The sequence below is a fragment of the Pseudopipra pipra genome, chromosome W (genome assembly GCF_036250125.1).
Source record: "Pseudopipra pipra isolate bDixPip1 chromosome W, bDixPip1.hap1, whole genome shotgun sequence".
NCBI lineage: Eukaryota > Metazoa > Chordata > Aves > Passeriformes > Pipridae > Pseudopipra > Pseudopipra pipra.
The window spans coordinates 59,474,361-59,491,846 of record NC_087580.1 but is presented as its reverse complement, the minus strand read 5'-3'; the positions used below and the strand labels follow the sequence as shown (position 1 = coordinate 59,491,846).

The 17,486-nt window shown below is 41.0% G+C and overlaps 1 protein-coding gene and 1 pseudogene across 1 annotated transcript; both read right to left on the bottom strand.

Annotated features, from left to right (window-relative positions):
* Positions 1–13,240: 13,240 nt before the first annotated feature.
* LOC135404755 (sentrin-specific protease 5-like) lies at positions 13,241–14,392 on the bottom strand (annotated as a pseudogene).
* A 92-nt stretch (positions 14,393–14,484) lies between these two features.
* On the bottom strand, positions 14,485–15,157 carry LOC135404754 (microphthalmia-associated transcription factor-like; the record flags this gene model as incomplete). The annotated part of the gene is given in 3 exon segments (XM_064639492.1): positions 14,485–15,005; positions 15,008–15,109; positions 15,112–15,157. Coding segments are annotated over 3 exon segments (669 nt in total), but the record flags the coding sequence as incomplete, so codon positions are not given.
* Positions 15,158–17,486: the final 2,329 nt, after the last annotated feature.

The window sequence follows — 17,486 nt, the reverse complement described above, 5'->3', positions numbered from 1 at the left end:
CACTCTATGATGTGCAGTAGATCAGACCAATGGTCAAACCACTGTACCAATGCCCCAAAAGGAACACTGTGATCTGCAAAAATAAAAAATTAGACAATTTAGCAATGATCAATTCATGAAACAAATTTAAGATATAAAACCTGCTCTACTTGCTGGATGGTTTGAACTGCTCTTTTAGTCAGTTCCCTTGGTTCCCGAGGATCGTCAGAATGTTTGAGTAGGTCAAATAGAGGTGCCAGATGGGTGTTTGCCAATTCCAAATAGGACCTAATCCAACTGAAAGACCCTCATAACTTTTGTACGTCAGGTAGGGTTCTGACATCAATATCCAATTGAACTGGCTGAGGAATAACTGCTTTCCATGTAATTTTGAACCCTAAATACTTCCAGGGTTCCTCTCGCTGCACCTTTTCAGGAGCAACTACTAGGCCAAAGGATTGTAGACTCTTTCTGGTTTCAGCTTCCAACACACCCAACTGATCCTCAGTGGCCACAGCCAGCAGAAATATTACCTATATAATGACAACAAAAGACAGTTAGAAAATTACAGGAGACAATGTTGGAATCATAAACCACTGACAAATTATAGGAATATCTTCATTTCCTGGGAGAGGGTTTTCTATGTATAACACTTGTAAGGTTCTGCACGATCAATAGATGGAACTGAAAATGTGATTCTTTCTTCTCTATAACTGGGGTCTAACTGGATTGTGAAAAAACAACCTGTCAAATTAATAATAACAATGGGTTATTCAGCAGAAAGCATAGAAGGGGTCAATAAACCAATGCTGACATGGTAACCATGACAGCCCCACCCATCTGAGATTATACAACAGTCTTCATTTCACAGATTTTTTTCTTTATCACAAAGACAGGGGTGATTAAAGGATTCTGAGATGGTTCAATGTGATCAGCATCAAGCTGGTCTTTAACAAGCTGTTGCAGAGCCAACAGCTGTTCTGTAGGTATGAGCCACTGCTGAAATCACACAGGATCTGTATGTTCTAAAAGAAAATTCTGAGTAGTACCTCCTAGTCTCACAACCCAAACCCCTGGCGTGATCACAGGCCAGGAGGCTGGCCAGGATGTCCATGCAATGATAGTTACGTCAGGTCCCGAATGCAGAAGTCCGGCCGCTTGGACAACTGACAGCAAGCTTCAAGTATCGTAGAGAGTGCAGGTCAGCTGTGGATGTTGTGCAGAGATTGGCACCGACCAAAAGACTTGTGGTGCATCAGTAGAACCAAATCCTCCATCCCAACACTCACAAGGCTCTGCTTGGGGAACACAACTCAGAAAAGATACAAATTGAGCTATTCGTGTCCCTTTAGGAATTGTCACTGAAGGATAAGGTGTGGAGACCATAGCACAAATCTGCCTCATACAGTTAGCATCAATGACTGCAACATGAACAAAAAATCCCCAAATCCTGCAATCGTGCTACTAGAACGGCTGATTAACAAGGCACTTAACCCACGCTGCCTTCGTATAATGCTAAACATCCACCAGTCAGATTATGTGACCAATATGTCTGGTATAGAACAAGCAGCAGTCACAAGCATTGAGGACATTTTTCTGAAAACACAGTTGCCACAGGCAGGGCACATCCCAAGGATGAAGGACTAGCTGTTCCCCAATGAATATTGCCACCAGCTGCCACATGAAAGAAGCCCCGAAAAGAAGACACAAGGACTCCCTGAAACGACATCGCAGCCCTGGCTACACTGATCAACATAACTGGTGTACTCTGGTCTCCAATCAGAAGGCCTAGAGACACACTATCTGTAACGCTGTTGATGTTTCTGAGAAAGGACGCAGGACGGCCCTGACAGTCTGCAGGGCCCCCCCGCAACAAGCTGATCAAGCAGGGCAGCAACATGGACAACCCTTGATTTAAACCCTGGAAAACACAGAAAAGCTTAAACGACTGCCTCCTGCACAGCCCACACAGCTACAGCCCATGGGCAGCATGACACATGAAAAAAGAACAGCACCAGAGGAAAGGCTCCACCTGAGATTTAACCTCTATAAGCCTCTGAAACAAGGCTGAAATAGAACACCAAATTTGTGTAAGAACCTCTTATTTAATTTCAGTCCTAATCATATGGCTAGTCAGACAGGGCTAGTCTTGAAATAACTAAAACCTCACCAGTTTTCATAAGAGTGGAATTACTCGTGGTGGGAATTTGAAGAATTCATATACCATTCAGAATAAGGAGTCACTATGGCTCAACAGAATCATGTTACACATCTCTAAAATCTTGACACCGGCAGAAAGTATTTGTAAGTTTACACAGTTACACATTCATATAGCTTTTCTCTTTCACACAGTCTTTTTCCACTCATGCATTCAGGTGGCCACCTCAAACACTCTCCTCAGTCACACACAGATTTCAAGCAGTTATTGGCTGTGTAGTTCTCATCAGTCTCGTAACTTAAAGGGAATTTAAGGCATATTTGCTAATATTAACTTGCAAATCTTATACAGCTCCCCATGCAAAAGACAAATACGATGGGAATGGACAGTGTGATATATAAATAATTGTGATTCGTGGAACAAATGGGTGATTACATCAAAATAAAACAAACGGATTGTAAAACTTAATTACACCCCCATAAAGAAATAAAACAGACCCTCACAAGGTCAAGAGGCCTAAAACCTCCTTACTATCCTAAGGATAAAATATAGTAGAACTTTAAATCTTTAGGCGCCTGTTCGTCCAAGAATGCATGAATTATGACTGGTTGTAGAGATAACCCTTTTAGCTTTAGCTGTAAGAAAACCCATATATTAAATACTTAGCAAAAACCTGTAGAATGTATATGTATATGATATAATTAATATGCATGAAGTAGCTAAGATAAATACTAAATGTACCCTGTAGTAGGGGTGTGCAGATTTGGGAAACTGGTCTCATTTCTGTCACCCAGCCGGCTGCTTGCTTTTACCATATAATAAACTATTATTCGAAACTTATAGAAACTCGAGACTTTGTTTATCACAATTGGTGACTTTCCCGACATGATGTTCTCCGATCCCTGCTGGGTTAATTAGTACTCGAAACAGGGGGGCCCCCGCTGAATTCAGCGGCCTATTTCGGGTCTAATTTTCCACAGGACTGGAGTAACACGTTCTATGGTTATATGGTAAAAGCAAGGATTGCTCCCGGATTGCTGCAGCAAAAAGGGCCCATAATTCTCGTGCACGAAGACCCAGGGAAGAACAATGGACTGTGAGTATTCCCTGGTTGGGCGGGTAAGAGGTCGGGGTGGATGAGTGGATGAGACGCAGCTTTGCTGCCAAGGGACTGCGGTAGCCCTTTGAACTGCGCTTCTGTCCCCGTGCGAACGGAACAGCCAGTGACCGGGCGAAGCGAGAGAATTGCTGATTGGACCTCTGGGGTCGGTGGAAAGTCTTAAGGAGAGACCTTTGTGTCAGTGGGGAGAGTTTAGAAGGGATCCCAGAGAGTCGGTGGAGAGATTCTAGAAGGGACCTCGGAAAAGTATGGGGCAAGGATTCAGTAAGAAAGGCAGCCCCAAGAGAAAAGGGAGCAAGCAGGCATTGCCCAAGCAGGCATTGCTGGATATTACCCCTACCAGTCCTCTGGGGGTAATGATATCAAATTGGGAAGATATTGAGAATATTAGTAAGTTAACCCAAGAAAGGCCAATAGAAAAGAGATCAAAAGAAGTGAAATGGGAACTACTAGGTAACTTACCTCTCCCCTATAACCCTTCTTATTGTTTACAAACTCCCTCGGTTGTAGTTCCCACAGCCCCAAGAAATACTCCCCCTCCCTCTCCACAACTCCCCTCAGCTGTAAACCTCACAGCCCTGTTAAATCAAGGGTATGGAAGTCCCAAAAGAACTAAAGCCCAAAGAAAAAAACAGACAGCCCTAAGAAACGTCAGAACCTTTTTAGTAGATCAGGAAAGCTCTGGTGAAGAAGACAAAAGTTTAAAAACAACAAAAGAAGTAGGGAAACTGATGGAAGACCTCTTGGGAGTAGCTGAACAATTAAACAAATTCTTAGGACTCGATTGGGAATGTAACTCAGCCCTGACTGAGTACTGTACTCCCTTGCCCGAAAGAACCAGAAAGGCTGTTCCCCATGAGAAAAATGTCAAAAAGGCATTTAAAGATCAGCAAGAAAAAAATAAAACCCCTATTACCTGGTTAGAAAGACTAAAGAAAAATTTACAGCAATATTTAGGCATTAGTCCTGATACACCAGCTGGCCTAATATTGTTGAAAGTCCACTTTATAAATTATGCCTGGAGTGATATTAAAAGAGAACTAAAGAAATTAGATGGATGGGAGAAAGGGGAGCTCAAAGACTTACTGAGAGAAGCCCAAAAAATATATATAAGCAGACCCCAACAAATTGTTTCAAGAGTCCAGGCAGTAAAATGTTTTTATTGTAAAAGAAAAGGTCATCTAAAAAGAAATTGTCTGAAAAGACAGAGGGACTTGAAACTATTTGAATAAAATAAATGAGATTAAAAGTGTCAAGAGCTCTATTTTGCAAGAATAACACACTGTAACCAGCTCTTGACAAAACTGAATTGAAACCTCAAGGTGAAAAATATAAATTTATAGTAAAGACTGAATCTAATCGAAAAGATATAACCAAAGTTCCCCAAAATTATAAAGCCAGTAAAACTACAATCAAAGTGATTAAAACAAAGAAGAAAAAAAAAAATTCACAATACCTCTCAAAAAAACAAGTTTAAATTTAGCAGTTTATTTCAAATACTGGAGAGAATGACTAGACCTTCCCTTTTGCACTACCAACCCACGTAAAACACGCTGGGATCAGCCCAGCAACCGTCCGAGCAGTGCCCCAAACCCTGTGATAAACAGACAGATCTCTGTAAGGAGCGGGCTCACACTGCCGGGACCCCCCGAGCTCACCAACGCCAGATCCTTCCTCAGCCCGGCTGCCGGCGACCTGCCCGTGCTGAGTCATCTACCTTGCCCTGGCACACGAGCTGGGGACACTGTGTGCCATCGCAGAGTCGGCGTCCCCTCCCGACACACACCCCGGAGACACCGCGGAGTGAACTGTCAGCTTCGGCTCTTGGCTGCTGCTTCTCTGTCTTCCCCGAGCGGGAGGAGGGGGGGAAGGAGGAAAACTGAAGAGGTGTCCTGCAGGAGCAGGACAAGAGAGTCTATAACTTTAATTTTGGTGACTTGAGAAGAGGAAAGTTATTTCTGTAATATATTTTGTCCTTTAGAACAACAAACACCAGGTCCTAAAAGTATGTATATGTATGCAGTTGAATGTCTTCACCCATATTTGCAATTAAATTTGGAGAAGATTTAACAGTGATAAGGAGAGAGGAGGAGAGAAAGTGATTGATTTATGCTGTGTTGGAAACCCTGCTGTAGTGAGTCTGTGGTTGTGTTTGTCAATGTAGTAGAAGAAAGCGTTGTGAGGTTTTTACTGTTAAAAATTTGATTTTAGAGGAGCTGATATGTGTTTGCAAGTGATAAAATGGATTAATTTGCTTACCTGTGTCTCAAGTTTGGCACTTTTAGAGATCCTCACCCATTAAACAAGCTAACATGAGAAAAGGGAGGGCTATAGTGAAATAAGAAGGGGAACCACTGCTTTACTCTTGATATGGGTTAGCAATAATATTGGAAATTAAGTCTTTATAAAAAGTTCATTTCAGCAGACAGACCTGGTAACCAAGCAAAGACACCAAAACTCGGACTGGAGGTGGTATGGATGAAAAAGATTTTTGTGCGAAAATGAACAAATACCAATCTCCAAAAAGTGATGCATATACAGAATTGAAGTGCAATTTTGAATAATACTGTCAGAACACTAGATAATACCATGACTATTATATTCGTCTTTTGTTATCTTCTGATTTGTAAATATTCTGTCCTGGCAGTTTAACAACCTTTTATACTTCCTGATTACTACAGCTATCCTGGGGAAAGGGAGCAGGGAGAGAATTTATTAACTCCTTTGTACCCGGGGGTGGGGGAAAGGGGGGGCTAGACCGAATCCTGAAGGGCTGTGCTGAATCCTAAAAGGCTGTAAATAGCCCCAAGATCCCCAATACAAAAAGGCTAAAAGAACAAAAATCAGGAAGCATAATTCTAATCAATACAAGAGCTGTATTTTAAGTATTAATCAAACTTTAGTACCCACTGCTGTAAGTTTTGTATTGATAAGGGGAGCCATGGGTCAAACAGAAAAAGCTCATTTCTTGAAACCTTTAAAATACAAATTAGGAAAGTAATTTGAAATCCACAGATTCTTATACATGCCAAACTCACCAGTTTGTTTACTGGGAAGAGACTTACTAGAGCCATTGAGAGCTGAAATTAAATTTGAACAGAACAAAATAAAATTCAAAGTAAAAAGGAGCAATTGATTGAGATTTTAAATCTTGCCCTAATAGAGACTCAAAGTTCAAGCAGCATACATGAAGTAGTAACGGATCAAAGTATGAGCTTCGAAAACTTCAAGAAGAGCAAAAATAACATTGTCAATTGAAGTAAAAGTTAAATTAGGGGCACAGCCAATAAAGATTAAACAATATCCCCTAAAATAGAGAATCAGGAAAGGATTCAACACAATATAGAAAAGTTTATTAAACATGAGTTATTAAAAAATATATAAATCAAAATATAATATTCCCATCTTACCAGTAAAGGAACCTCATGGGAAGTATAAAATAGTGCAAGATCTTGGAGCAATAAATGAGATGGCTGGGGGCTTGCACCTCATAGTTGCAGATCCATGTACACGGCTGACTAAATTGACACCAGAGCTAAAATAGTTTACTGTCCTGGATCTAAAGGAGGCTTTCTTCTGCCTGGCCTGGAGCCCTGAAAAGTTAATCACTGTTCGCTTTTGAATGAGAAAATCCTTGCAGGACAAAGAAAATCCAAAATAATATGTACTGAATGAACTGTTCACATGCTAAACTTTCTCAGATTGGTTGAGTACTAAGAGCTGTGCAACAAGTCTCCTACCTCAATTGCAAGGTCGCTGCAGGACAACGAACCCTAAAAACAGCAAAGAAAGAAGCTGTCTGCCGGACTCCTTGGCCACCAGAGAAGGAAGAGCTCCAAACATTGCTCCGAGGGACCAAATAATGTCGTTTGTAGATCTACAGCTATGGACTTCTGGTGGAGCCCCTGTGTGAGCTCATAAAGGTGAGTCCAACACACTCACTTGGAGTAAAGAAACTGACAAAGCTTTTCATAAGCTAAAACAAAACTAATGAGGGCTCCAGCCCTTGATTTAAATCATTGGCTTTCACCTCAGCGCTTTCTGAAGTACCAAGCCACACTGATTGACCAAAATAATCAATCCAGCTTTTTCTTCAAGAAGCCACCAAAAATACAGTTGCACGTGACTGCTTAGAGACAATAAGAGCAACGTACTCAAGCCGACCAGACTTGAAAGAAGAACCCCTGAAAGATGCTAAAGACTTCTGGTTCACAGAAAAATTTCGTCTACAAAAGAGGACGTAAAGCTAGATATGCAATAACCACGATAAATGAAGTAATAAAGGCAAGAGCCCTCCTTGTCAATACCTTAACTCGGAAAATAACCAGATTATAACACTTCAGTTGCCAGAAAAGTTGCTATTATGTATCGAAAGGCTTACCAAAAAGGGTGTTACTGGCCTTGAAAGAAGAAATGCCATGAATGATCGGAAGTAAAAAGGGCAGTAAAAGCAGAAGAAAGCAAAATCCAGTATTTGATCCCTGACAGTAAAATTCAAATTCAGTAGTCAAAGACAGAGCCTAGATACTCTAAAGAAGACTGAAAGTTAATCCAGAATTTAAGAGGAAAAATAGAAGAAAAACAAATGGGTCAAGACACCACAGGGTAAGTTAGTAATATCCTCTTCTATTTCATGAACACTTAACAGAACGTAAGAGAACACATTAGGAGCAGAAGCTCTATACAGATATCTAAGCCAAAATATAGTAACACGAAATCTCTATACCATTGTGAGACAGGAGACACATAACAAAATTCAACTAAGACAAATAGAAAAAATAATTATCCAAGACAGAAATGGCAAATCGATTTTTAGAACTACCCAGAAAAAGGAGGGTATAGATATTTACTTGTTCTCACTGACACTTTTTCAGGTTGACCTGAGGCGTATCCTTGTCAAACTAATGTAGCCAGAAACATGATAAAAGTACTATTAAAAATTATATTGTACATTTATAAAAACAACTTAGAAATGTTAAAGAGCTAATCCTCGAAACAAGCTTATAACCTCGAGAGGCCAATTCATAATGTTGTACCTAGAGATTATATATGTAAGATCTTTTACAGGTGAATCCCTGGAGCCACAGTGAAAAATCTATATCAAGTGATGCTAATTACACGAACTGCAATCAAAATTAAAAAAGCAACTTCCTTAAATACATTACACCAAAGTCAAGAAAACGCCAAGATCTGCGTAGACAACATCACCAACAGAAAATTTAAAATAAAATTAAGACATAAACCGACAAATGGAAACTTAAAGACATTTTTTAAACTTTTGACTCTATTACTGTATACAATAAATAAGACAAAATATACAAAGTTAATGTTATAAAAATCAAAAAGTCACGAATCAATAAGTTAATAATAAAAAAGGGGAGGGAATTGTGATATATAAATAATTGTGATTCGTGGAACAAATGGGTGATTACATCGAAATAAAACAAACGGATTGTAAAACTTAATTACACCCCCATAAAGAAATAAAACAGACCCTCACAAGGTCAAGAGGCCTAAAACCTCCTTACTATCCTAAGGATAAAATATAGTAGAACTTTAAATCTTTAGACGCCTGTTCGTCCAAGAATGCATGAATTATGACTGGTTGTAGAGATAACCCTTTTAGCTTTAGCTGTAAGAAAACCCATATATTAAATACTTAGCAAAAACCTGTAGAATGTATATGTATATGATATAATTAATATGCATGAAGTAGCTAAGATAAATACTAAATGTACCCTGTAGTAGGGGTGTGCAGATTTGGGAAACTGGTCTCATTTCTGTCACCCAGCCGGCTGCTTGCTTTTACCATATAATAAACTATTATTCGAAACTTATAGAAACTCGAGACTTTGTTTATCACAGACAGGATGTTACCTCGAAAATTTTCAACCTTTTTCATAGAGCAAGGACACTCTATTTGTCATAATGGCAACAGAACCACTGCTGCATTTTGTCCTCCCTTCTTCACCTCTTCCCGCCCTCTGCCCCCCCTGCGTCTCCTGTTTCTCTTGAGCACTCGGCCCCCCTGGAAGCAAGTGTTGCTTCGCTAAGGGAGCTTTCACCAGCACTTGTCGGAGGACGGGGGAGAGGGAGGGAGGGAGGGGGAGGAGTGGGAATAGAGGTTGGGTCTTTCGGAGAAAAATCAGGAAGAGAGGTCAAATTGCCTTTGCTCTCCTTATGTCGCAAGTTATCTACATGGTCTGCTGAGAAAGAATGATACACAGGAGGGAAGGAACGGCTGCAGATGGACACGTTCCGGGGAGGAGGAAGGGGGGGGGGGAGGCTCGGGGGGGAGTGTAAAACAGGGGAGAACACAGACAGCCCCCCCACTGCACCGCCTGTCACCGCGGCCGCCACTACCAGCCCGCTACCCCCCCGCAACACTGCTCGGGACCATGGCTGTCGGCAGCGCGGGGGAAAAACAGAGCCCCTCGCCGTCCGGCGCGCCGAGGCGCGCGGCCGCCGTTGCCGGGGCCGCCGCCAGCGCATGCGTGGGTGTACCGCTCCGAGCCGGGGCCGGGGTCGGGGTTGGGGCCAGGGCCCGGGCCGGGGCCGCTCCGCCCGGAACCGGCGCCTGGGACCGCAGCTGCTACCAGTCTGCTGGCACCCAGAGCCGCGGCCGCTGGGGCCGCAGCACGGCTGCCGCTGCCCGCGCGGGCATAGATGGACTCGACGGCGCCGAAGCCGGACCCGGCGCCGCTCCGCAGGCACCCACAGCGGGCGGACCAGACACAGCTGTGCAGGCACCCAGCGCCGGGTACACAGGCGCGGTACCGTCCGAAGGAGACGTAAAAAGCTCCTGAAGGTGAAAGTCAGCCACTATGGTCACAAAATCGTCTCCCGGGCCATCAGTCGCACATCCATGCCGTAGCTGTCCTTGATTATCTTGGACAAGTGCTGCCGAGTCGCTAGCAGTGCATCCATTTTGGCGGGGCCGCTCGGCTGGTCCCGGCGCTGCTCCGCAACATCTGATCCCACTTCGGCTCCCTTCGGCTCCGCCCGGCCCCTCTTCTTTAGCACTCTAATGTCCTCCCAGGCAAAGCAGCCTCCCTCTCAGTCCGAAGACACAAAAGTAACAAGCGACATAACTTAGCTTCGTCGATCTAACACCAAAACGCCGTAACAAAGCTTTCCAGGCGATAAACACACGCCTGTCGTTTGCACACATGGTCTGCCCCCATGGTGACTAGGAAGAAGTGCCCAGGAGCTCACCTGCGCCCTACCAAGTGCCAGATGCACCCAGGCTTCCCAGGCAACTCGTGCCTCAAGTGCGGCAGAAACACTTGTCTGCAGGTGTAGAAAACGATCAGACCCGGGTCCTGCAGGGCACCCCGCTGCTATTCAGCTCCTGAGTACCGAGACCCTGCTGCACCTCGCCCTGCAGCACTCACCTGCCTCCGGCCGCGATACCCCTAGGACCCAGGCAATAGTCGACAGTCTTTTTTTCTGTTCCTCTGGTCCACCGGGGCACCAACTGTCGCTGGGTATCTGTCGAAGGGCCTCGGTCCAAGGGGGGAAGAAGACACACAACACACACGAGAGAGACAAAGAGATGTCTGCCAGCTCAGCGCAGCAGGCAGCCTTTTATTAGGTTCTCCTACTTCTACTTTCCCACACACACAACACAAACATATTTCCACAAAAACACTGAGGAATGCGCACCTGCACTTCAACCACACAGCTTAAGGCTGTGTCCATGGGAACTATCTAGTTAGCTTCACTGCTCCCATGGAAAACAGCCCAACACTTTGTAATATCCCAAAACCCTCAAACTTCAGTTGTGGGGCTGTGACTTCACCCCACAGAAAGGCAAGGCCAGTGATGGGAAGGCAAGACAAGGCCAGCCACGGTAGGGCAAGGCAATGCAAGTCATAGAGCAAGCAGGAAAAGAAAGGCAAGGCCAGGTGAAGGAGGGGCAGGCAAGGCAAGGCGGGTGATGGGCAGGCAAGGCAATGCAAGGCAATTGAGGAGTAGGAAGTACAGGGTAAGGCAAGAGAGGTTTAGGCAAAGCAAAGCAAGGGATGACTTTGCAAAGACAGGCAGGTGACAGGTAGGCAATGAAAAGCAAGTTAAGGCAAGGGAAGTGTAGGCAATATATGGCAAAGTGATGCCAAAAAGGCAGAAATACGACTACTCAGGGACAGTTTTGGGTCCTTAAGCAGAAAAGGTATTTATTTCGAGCAACATTGGGGTGCTAGGCAGCTAATGCTGCACAAACTAGCTCCGAAGTTCTCAGTGAAAAGTCAGGTAATTTATACAGTTTTCACAAGTGATTGAAACATCTATATATGCATATTCATTTAATTTCACAATCTAATTATCATATTCATAATAGGCAGAGTTTAGGCAGAGCTTGAAGCAGAGTCATCCTTTTGGGGAGTCCTCTGGTGGTCGTTCCGGCCCTTCAGTCTCAAGGGGGTCGTCTCTTTCACTCCTCTTCGTCATGAACTTTTCAACTTTTCCTGACTACGTACTGAGAGCTTGTGAAACCCCCCGATTCAGCTCATTTATCTCCCTGGATGTCCATTCTATCTAATTCATGACTACTAAGTTGTCCTTTCTGTTATCTTTTCATTAGTACAGAACATACGTAGGCAGAGCTCGGAACAGGGTACCACTTGTCCCTTAACATATATCAGGCTATACACATGTCATCCTGCTATTGGTACACATAGATCAGGTCATATACTTGTCAGCTTACTTATTGGTATTTTCATGTACACACACACCAGGCCATATTCATGTCAATCTACCATTGGTGTCTTCATGTATAAATAAATCAGGATTGGCTGACACAGCTTCTGTCGAGTCATGATGACTTGCAGAAAGTACAGGAAGTCCATTTCTGTCCTCCATCTTCTTCCTTTCTGAAAGTTGCCCACATTACTCTTCATGCTGTCTTCTCTTCTTTTCAGGGGTGTACTGTAATCCAGTTTATGTTCACTGCTTCGTTGATAAATGCCAGGCTGCTGACAGGCTTGCTGTCAACCCTGACAATTCCCCCCTTTTTTTTTATTTTATGCCGCAAAGATGGCTTTGACAGTCTGTTGCAGGGCCCTTTGCAACAGGCTGATCAAGCAAGGCATCAGCATTGGCAACCCCTGATTCAAAGTTAAAAAGAAATACAGCATTTTACAATAAGGATAGATAACAATATTTTACCAAGAAATAATTTAGAGAGTTCATCTATTGTTTAAAATAAGGATTCACTATAGTCTGACAGATTTATGTAACATTCTCTTAAAGTCTTAACACTCTAATATAAAATATTTTTAAGTTTGGACACATATATATTTCTATACAGTTTCTCTCTCTCATACAATCTTTCTTCAATCATTCATCGGTGGCCACCTCAGTCATTCTTCACTCACACACAACTGGAATTTCTATTACACTTCCACACTTCAATTACACATTTTACATTTCAAGTAGTTATTGCCTATGTACTTTCCAGTTTGTCATTTTTTTGGGCAGTCACATTTACCAACTGTACCTGGTTTGAAAAGGAAGGAATATAAGAAATATAAGGTCTAATAAACTTAAATGAGATCTATTCTGAATTCACCTTTGTTTATGCGCATATATAGTCTCTTTCCCCCTTTTGTATTTAAAAGCGTAAAATGTTTTTCTGATAATAGCTTGTTCCATGAGTGAGGTAGAAACTTCTACATATTCAAGTCAAAAGAACATAAAAAGGAATGCCTGTTACACTTTTAATTTCTAATTGAAATGCACTTAAGTTGTTTTATAACTTAAATTCTATTGCTATGACTATTGTTGGTTATCATTAAAAGTATCGTTGCTTCAGAAAACACACCATACATCTTTATATTTTCAGATAAATTCACTCGTATGTGTTGTTTCTAGTTATACCTCAAAGGTGCACTAAATTTATAGTTTTATGGCTTTAGTTGTATGCTTTGTCTATAGGCATGTTGAGAACAGGAGAGAATTAAAGTGACAGCAGGAATATTCTATGGCAGCTCTGCAGTGTTCTGCCAGTTAAAGAACTTATCAAAAAATTGAGGTAACAACAGTGATCGAACCACTCAGCTGAGAATTGCTCAAAATTCTTGGAAGTTTTCAGAAATTCAAGTACACAAACACTAGCTGCAATTTGTCAGAAATGCCAGATAAATTAGGTTGGCTGCATTTTATTAGTCTATTAGCTGGTGTTCACACAGCTCCCTGTAAATTCTTTTTCTCACTCGGGGCATATCTTCTTGGGAGAACTGAAAAGGCTGGTCTAAGGTGAGGCACTTGCAATATTGGAGCACAAAAACTCCACAATCACTGTCATTTTTCTGTCGTGGAATGCATTTTGTCACAGCAGTTTGCCAACCTTGAGGGAACTTGGGGTGTTTCTTCTCCTTTGCTTCAGTCAGCAAATATTGTTGAATGTTTTCCACACAAAACTGAAAATTAATGCCTAGGGAATCATAAAATGAAATAATTTGACTGGGGATGTTCACAACAACAAGGGACCAGTGGACTTCCAGGTGAATAGGAATTAATAAGAGAGTCTTTTTGAATAAGTCTACCTTTTTAGTCCATCGTTTTACCCCAATATATCCTTTGGTTATGAGCTGTCCATGAAAAAAACTGTTAAAGAAATGAATTTTTTCAGGTTCACCATACATGTTAATTATTTGGTCATTCAGCCAGTTTTGGCCTTCCAGTGCAGCTAAATCATTTATATCCAGTATATGTTTATTATAGGAGATTTGGAAATTGCAAGTGGAGGGTTTTGGATGTTTTTCTTGATATTTCATTATTTCTCTCGTGATAAAAGATTTTCTATGGGAGAAATCTTCATTAAAGATTTCTTCTAATTTCTTCAGAACATCTTTTTTACAGAGTGGTATTAAACTGCCATATTTCTTTATAAATTCATCTAGAAATTCACTAAGCCACGTTGCCAATTGTTCATCAGTTACCCGAGAAGTTTTTTGATTGTCTTTTTTGTCTCTTTTGTGAGTTCTTGATTTCAGTCCTGTGCTTTCTGGTGAAGGTTTTTCAAGAGGATTTTTACAGTAAGGGTGATCTAGTAATATTGAACTAAAAATGTTTAAGGAGTCTCTTATTTCCCTTTGGTTAGAGCTATATTCATTTTATGTTAGCTCCATGGATAAGAGTTCATTTGTATGATTGGATAAAATATATTTTTATCTCTTTTATTTTTCTATTATTAAGTCACATACAGTTTGGGATTTGAACAGTATTTCTAATATTGATCATTCATTAGGGTATCTTCTAGTCTAGATCTCATTTGTACAGGAACACTGTAAGTGCCAGTTGGTTCAGTTACATTCCCAAGGTTGTCACTGAAGGTGACAGTGCTGTCAGTGAGGTCGAGGGTGGTGATGGTGCAGGACAAGTTTGCGTGATGCGGCATCATGTTTTGGGTGTAATTGTCCAGCACAGGCTCTTGTTTGATGACTGTGTTGATCATATCAGGGGAGTAAAGGTTTGTGGATGGAGTAGGGAACAGTCCATATGCTTGAGCTTGCATCTCAAGTTTCTGTATTCTGAACTGCAGGTGGTCGATGGCATGTTCTAGCTCTTTTGTGCACTGCAGGTCTCTTTGTAGTTTACGGATGTAATCCACTGAGGCTTTTAAGATTGTTGTTTTATCCCCGCGTAGATTCGGGCCATTGGGTATTAAAGCGCGCAGTTCTTTTAAATGATTATTAATAGTAAATCTTCTTTGTTCATTAAAGTTGTGCTTGTCTTTCTTTTGTCTTTAACTAATGCTCTTGCTTTTGAGTCTGCAAGTTCTCTTTCAACATTAGGAAGATTAGGTGGACATGAGTTGCTGATATTTAACTCTGGAGGAGGCACACTTTGTCATGAAGGTTAATTAAATCGTCAAGCACGGACAACGTATTTGTCATTTTTAGTGTGAGGATTTACAGTAATTTATAGAGTAGAATTCTGTCTCTCTGGATGTAAAAGAATGAAACTGGAGAACAATCACGTTGTTTCAGATATAAGCAGTGTTATTTAGCATTTAGGTTGCTTTAAACCAGGAGTTTGCTTATAGGAGCATGTTAGGGAATTAGGGATGCTTCTTGGGAAAGCAGCAGCTTTGGTCTAAGGTTGTTACTCACTTCCATTGCTTAGCACAGAGACTAGAATAGATGCAATTTAAGACAATTTTAGTTACTTTTCAAATCATGTATATTTGTAATTTATAGAATCTGAGCAAGGTAGAATTTGTCTTTTGAATTCCCAAATATAATAAATCAAAACGAATTAATGCAAGGTTATAATTAATAATTAGTTGTGTTCTATTTTGAGTTTGTTATTGGTATTGTTATCTTTTTTAGCAAAATAGTTTTGGGTGAAAGAGTATTTATAGTCTTTGTTTTTTTTTCTTAGAAAGCTTCACAGTACTGAAAGCATCTAAATTGGTTTTTAGCAACAATTTGCATTAAAAAAATTAATTAAGGAACAATTTCTACCTCTCAGTCTTTCTGGCATATGCTTTATGGAGAAGAGAATAGAAAAATTAAGATTATCGAATGATGTCAGCTCAGCTGATGCTAAAGAAAAAACTCAGAAGCAGTTAATTGAGGGTGAGATAAGGAAAGGGTTTAATTTGTGCTAAGGCATAGATGTTACAGGATGCGTGCCCGCTGTGCCTGAGATGTTACATTTTATAATACTATCTGTCCAATCCCAAGTGTGTCCACCCCGTAGCCTTTGCTCTGGTCCGCCCCCTGGGAATTGAGTCTGGGGTGCATTTTGCGACCCTCTCTTCATCACCATCACCATCTTCAGAGCACAAAGGGTACACAGTCACCCAGTTCTTGACTCTATTCTGTTGTTCAGGCCAAGATATGAGTGTTCTGTAAACAGCATAGGCCTTGCCTTGACAAGAGACTAAACATTTCTACTGAATTCAGGGGTAGGATTGATACAGGGAGCATGGAATGGGGTAGGAGGGTTGAGGAATGTGTAAACTAAAGGGTGCTAAAGGGTGAGGAATACAATATAGCTACTTCTAAAATCTACTTCTACTATAATTACACATAAAGCTTATAAAAATTAGCAAAGTCAAAAAAAACTAAAAGGGTCTTAAGGCATCATGAAAAACCTTACATAGTTTTGTTTCTTGCTCATTGCTTTAAAAGGTAAAAAAGGTTTTGATTTTCTCTATTCACTTACTGAGCAACTGTTTAGATTTAAAAAGCCGTGTATTTGTTAGGCAATTCTCTGTGTTATCTCTTTAGATCTTATCTCTCTCCTCACAAAGGTGGAAACTTCAAGCTAGAAACGGTTTATTTATTTTTCTTCTTTGGCAAAAACTGTTTTTGTCAAATAAGATATTTTGGAGTTAGGCATTCTATTAAATAAGTCTACTTTAAAGGTTCTTCAATAATCTTTAAAAACCTGTCTGTAAAATACAGAAGCAACAAAAGAATGTTTACATAGCTGTTTGCGCAGGGGGGGAAGGAGAGAGAAGATAGGTGCAGCTGTGTTTACTATTTCTGCTTTGCTCTGGTGAGAGCTGCTTTTCCCACACTGTGGAATGTCTTATCAGTAGCCACTGAGGAAGAACTTTAAAAACCTTACTTACGCATGTATCTTAAAACAATTTAGGCTATTTAAATGAATAATTTAAAAAAACAGTTAGTAAGACTATGTTATGAAATTGTAAGATAATTTCTTTCTCTAATCAGAAGGTTGTAAAGCTACAGTTTTTATAAAGCAGGAGAGTTTTATTCCTTTCCCAGCTCCCTGAGAAATTGGTATTGTAAACAAAAAGGGGGGCGATTTGGGTTCTTGTTTAGCTGCCAAGCAACAGACCATCTCTACAGTGCGAAATACACTCTATTTCTCTCCCTGGAAGGCTGAATTTTTTCAAGGGAGAGCTTTTTACTTTTCTTTTTCCTTTTTCTCTCAGCAAAAACTTTGTTCGTTTTTTCACACACACACACATACACAGTGACATGGTAAACATTGTGAGCTGACAAAAACACATTTGACAAATACTAGAGTTAACACAAGAATTAACAGAAATGTGAAAAGGCAACTTTTCTTTTTTAGTCTGCTCTCCTTTCTCTTTGGCAGGGATTGTCTTTTTCAGGCTTTCATTACATTAAACAATCTGTTGCATATCTTATGCACACACACATTGAGAGACTAAAAAAGTCAATTAGTACATGAACAAAGAACAGGTAATTCAAGAAAAGAAAGTGGGTGCTGATGGTTTTCTAGTTT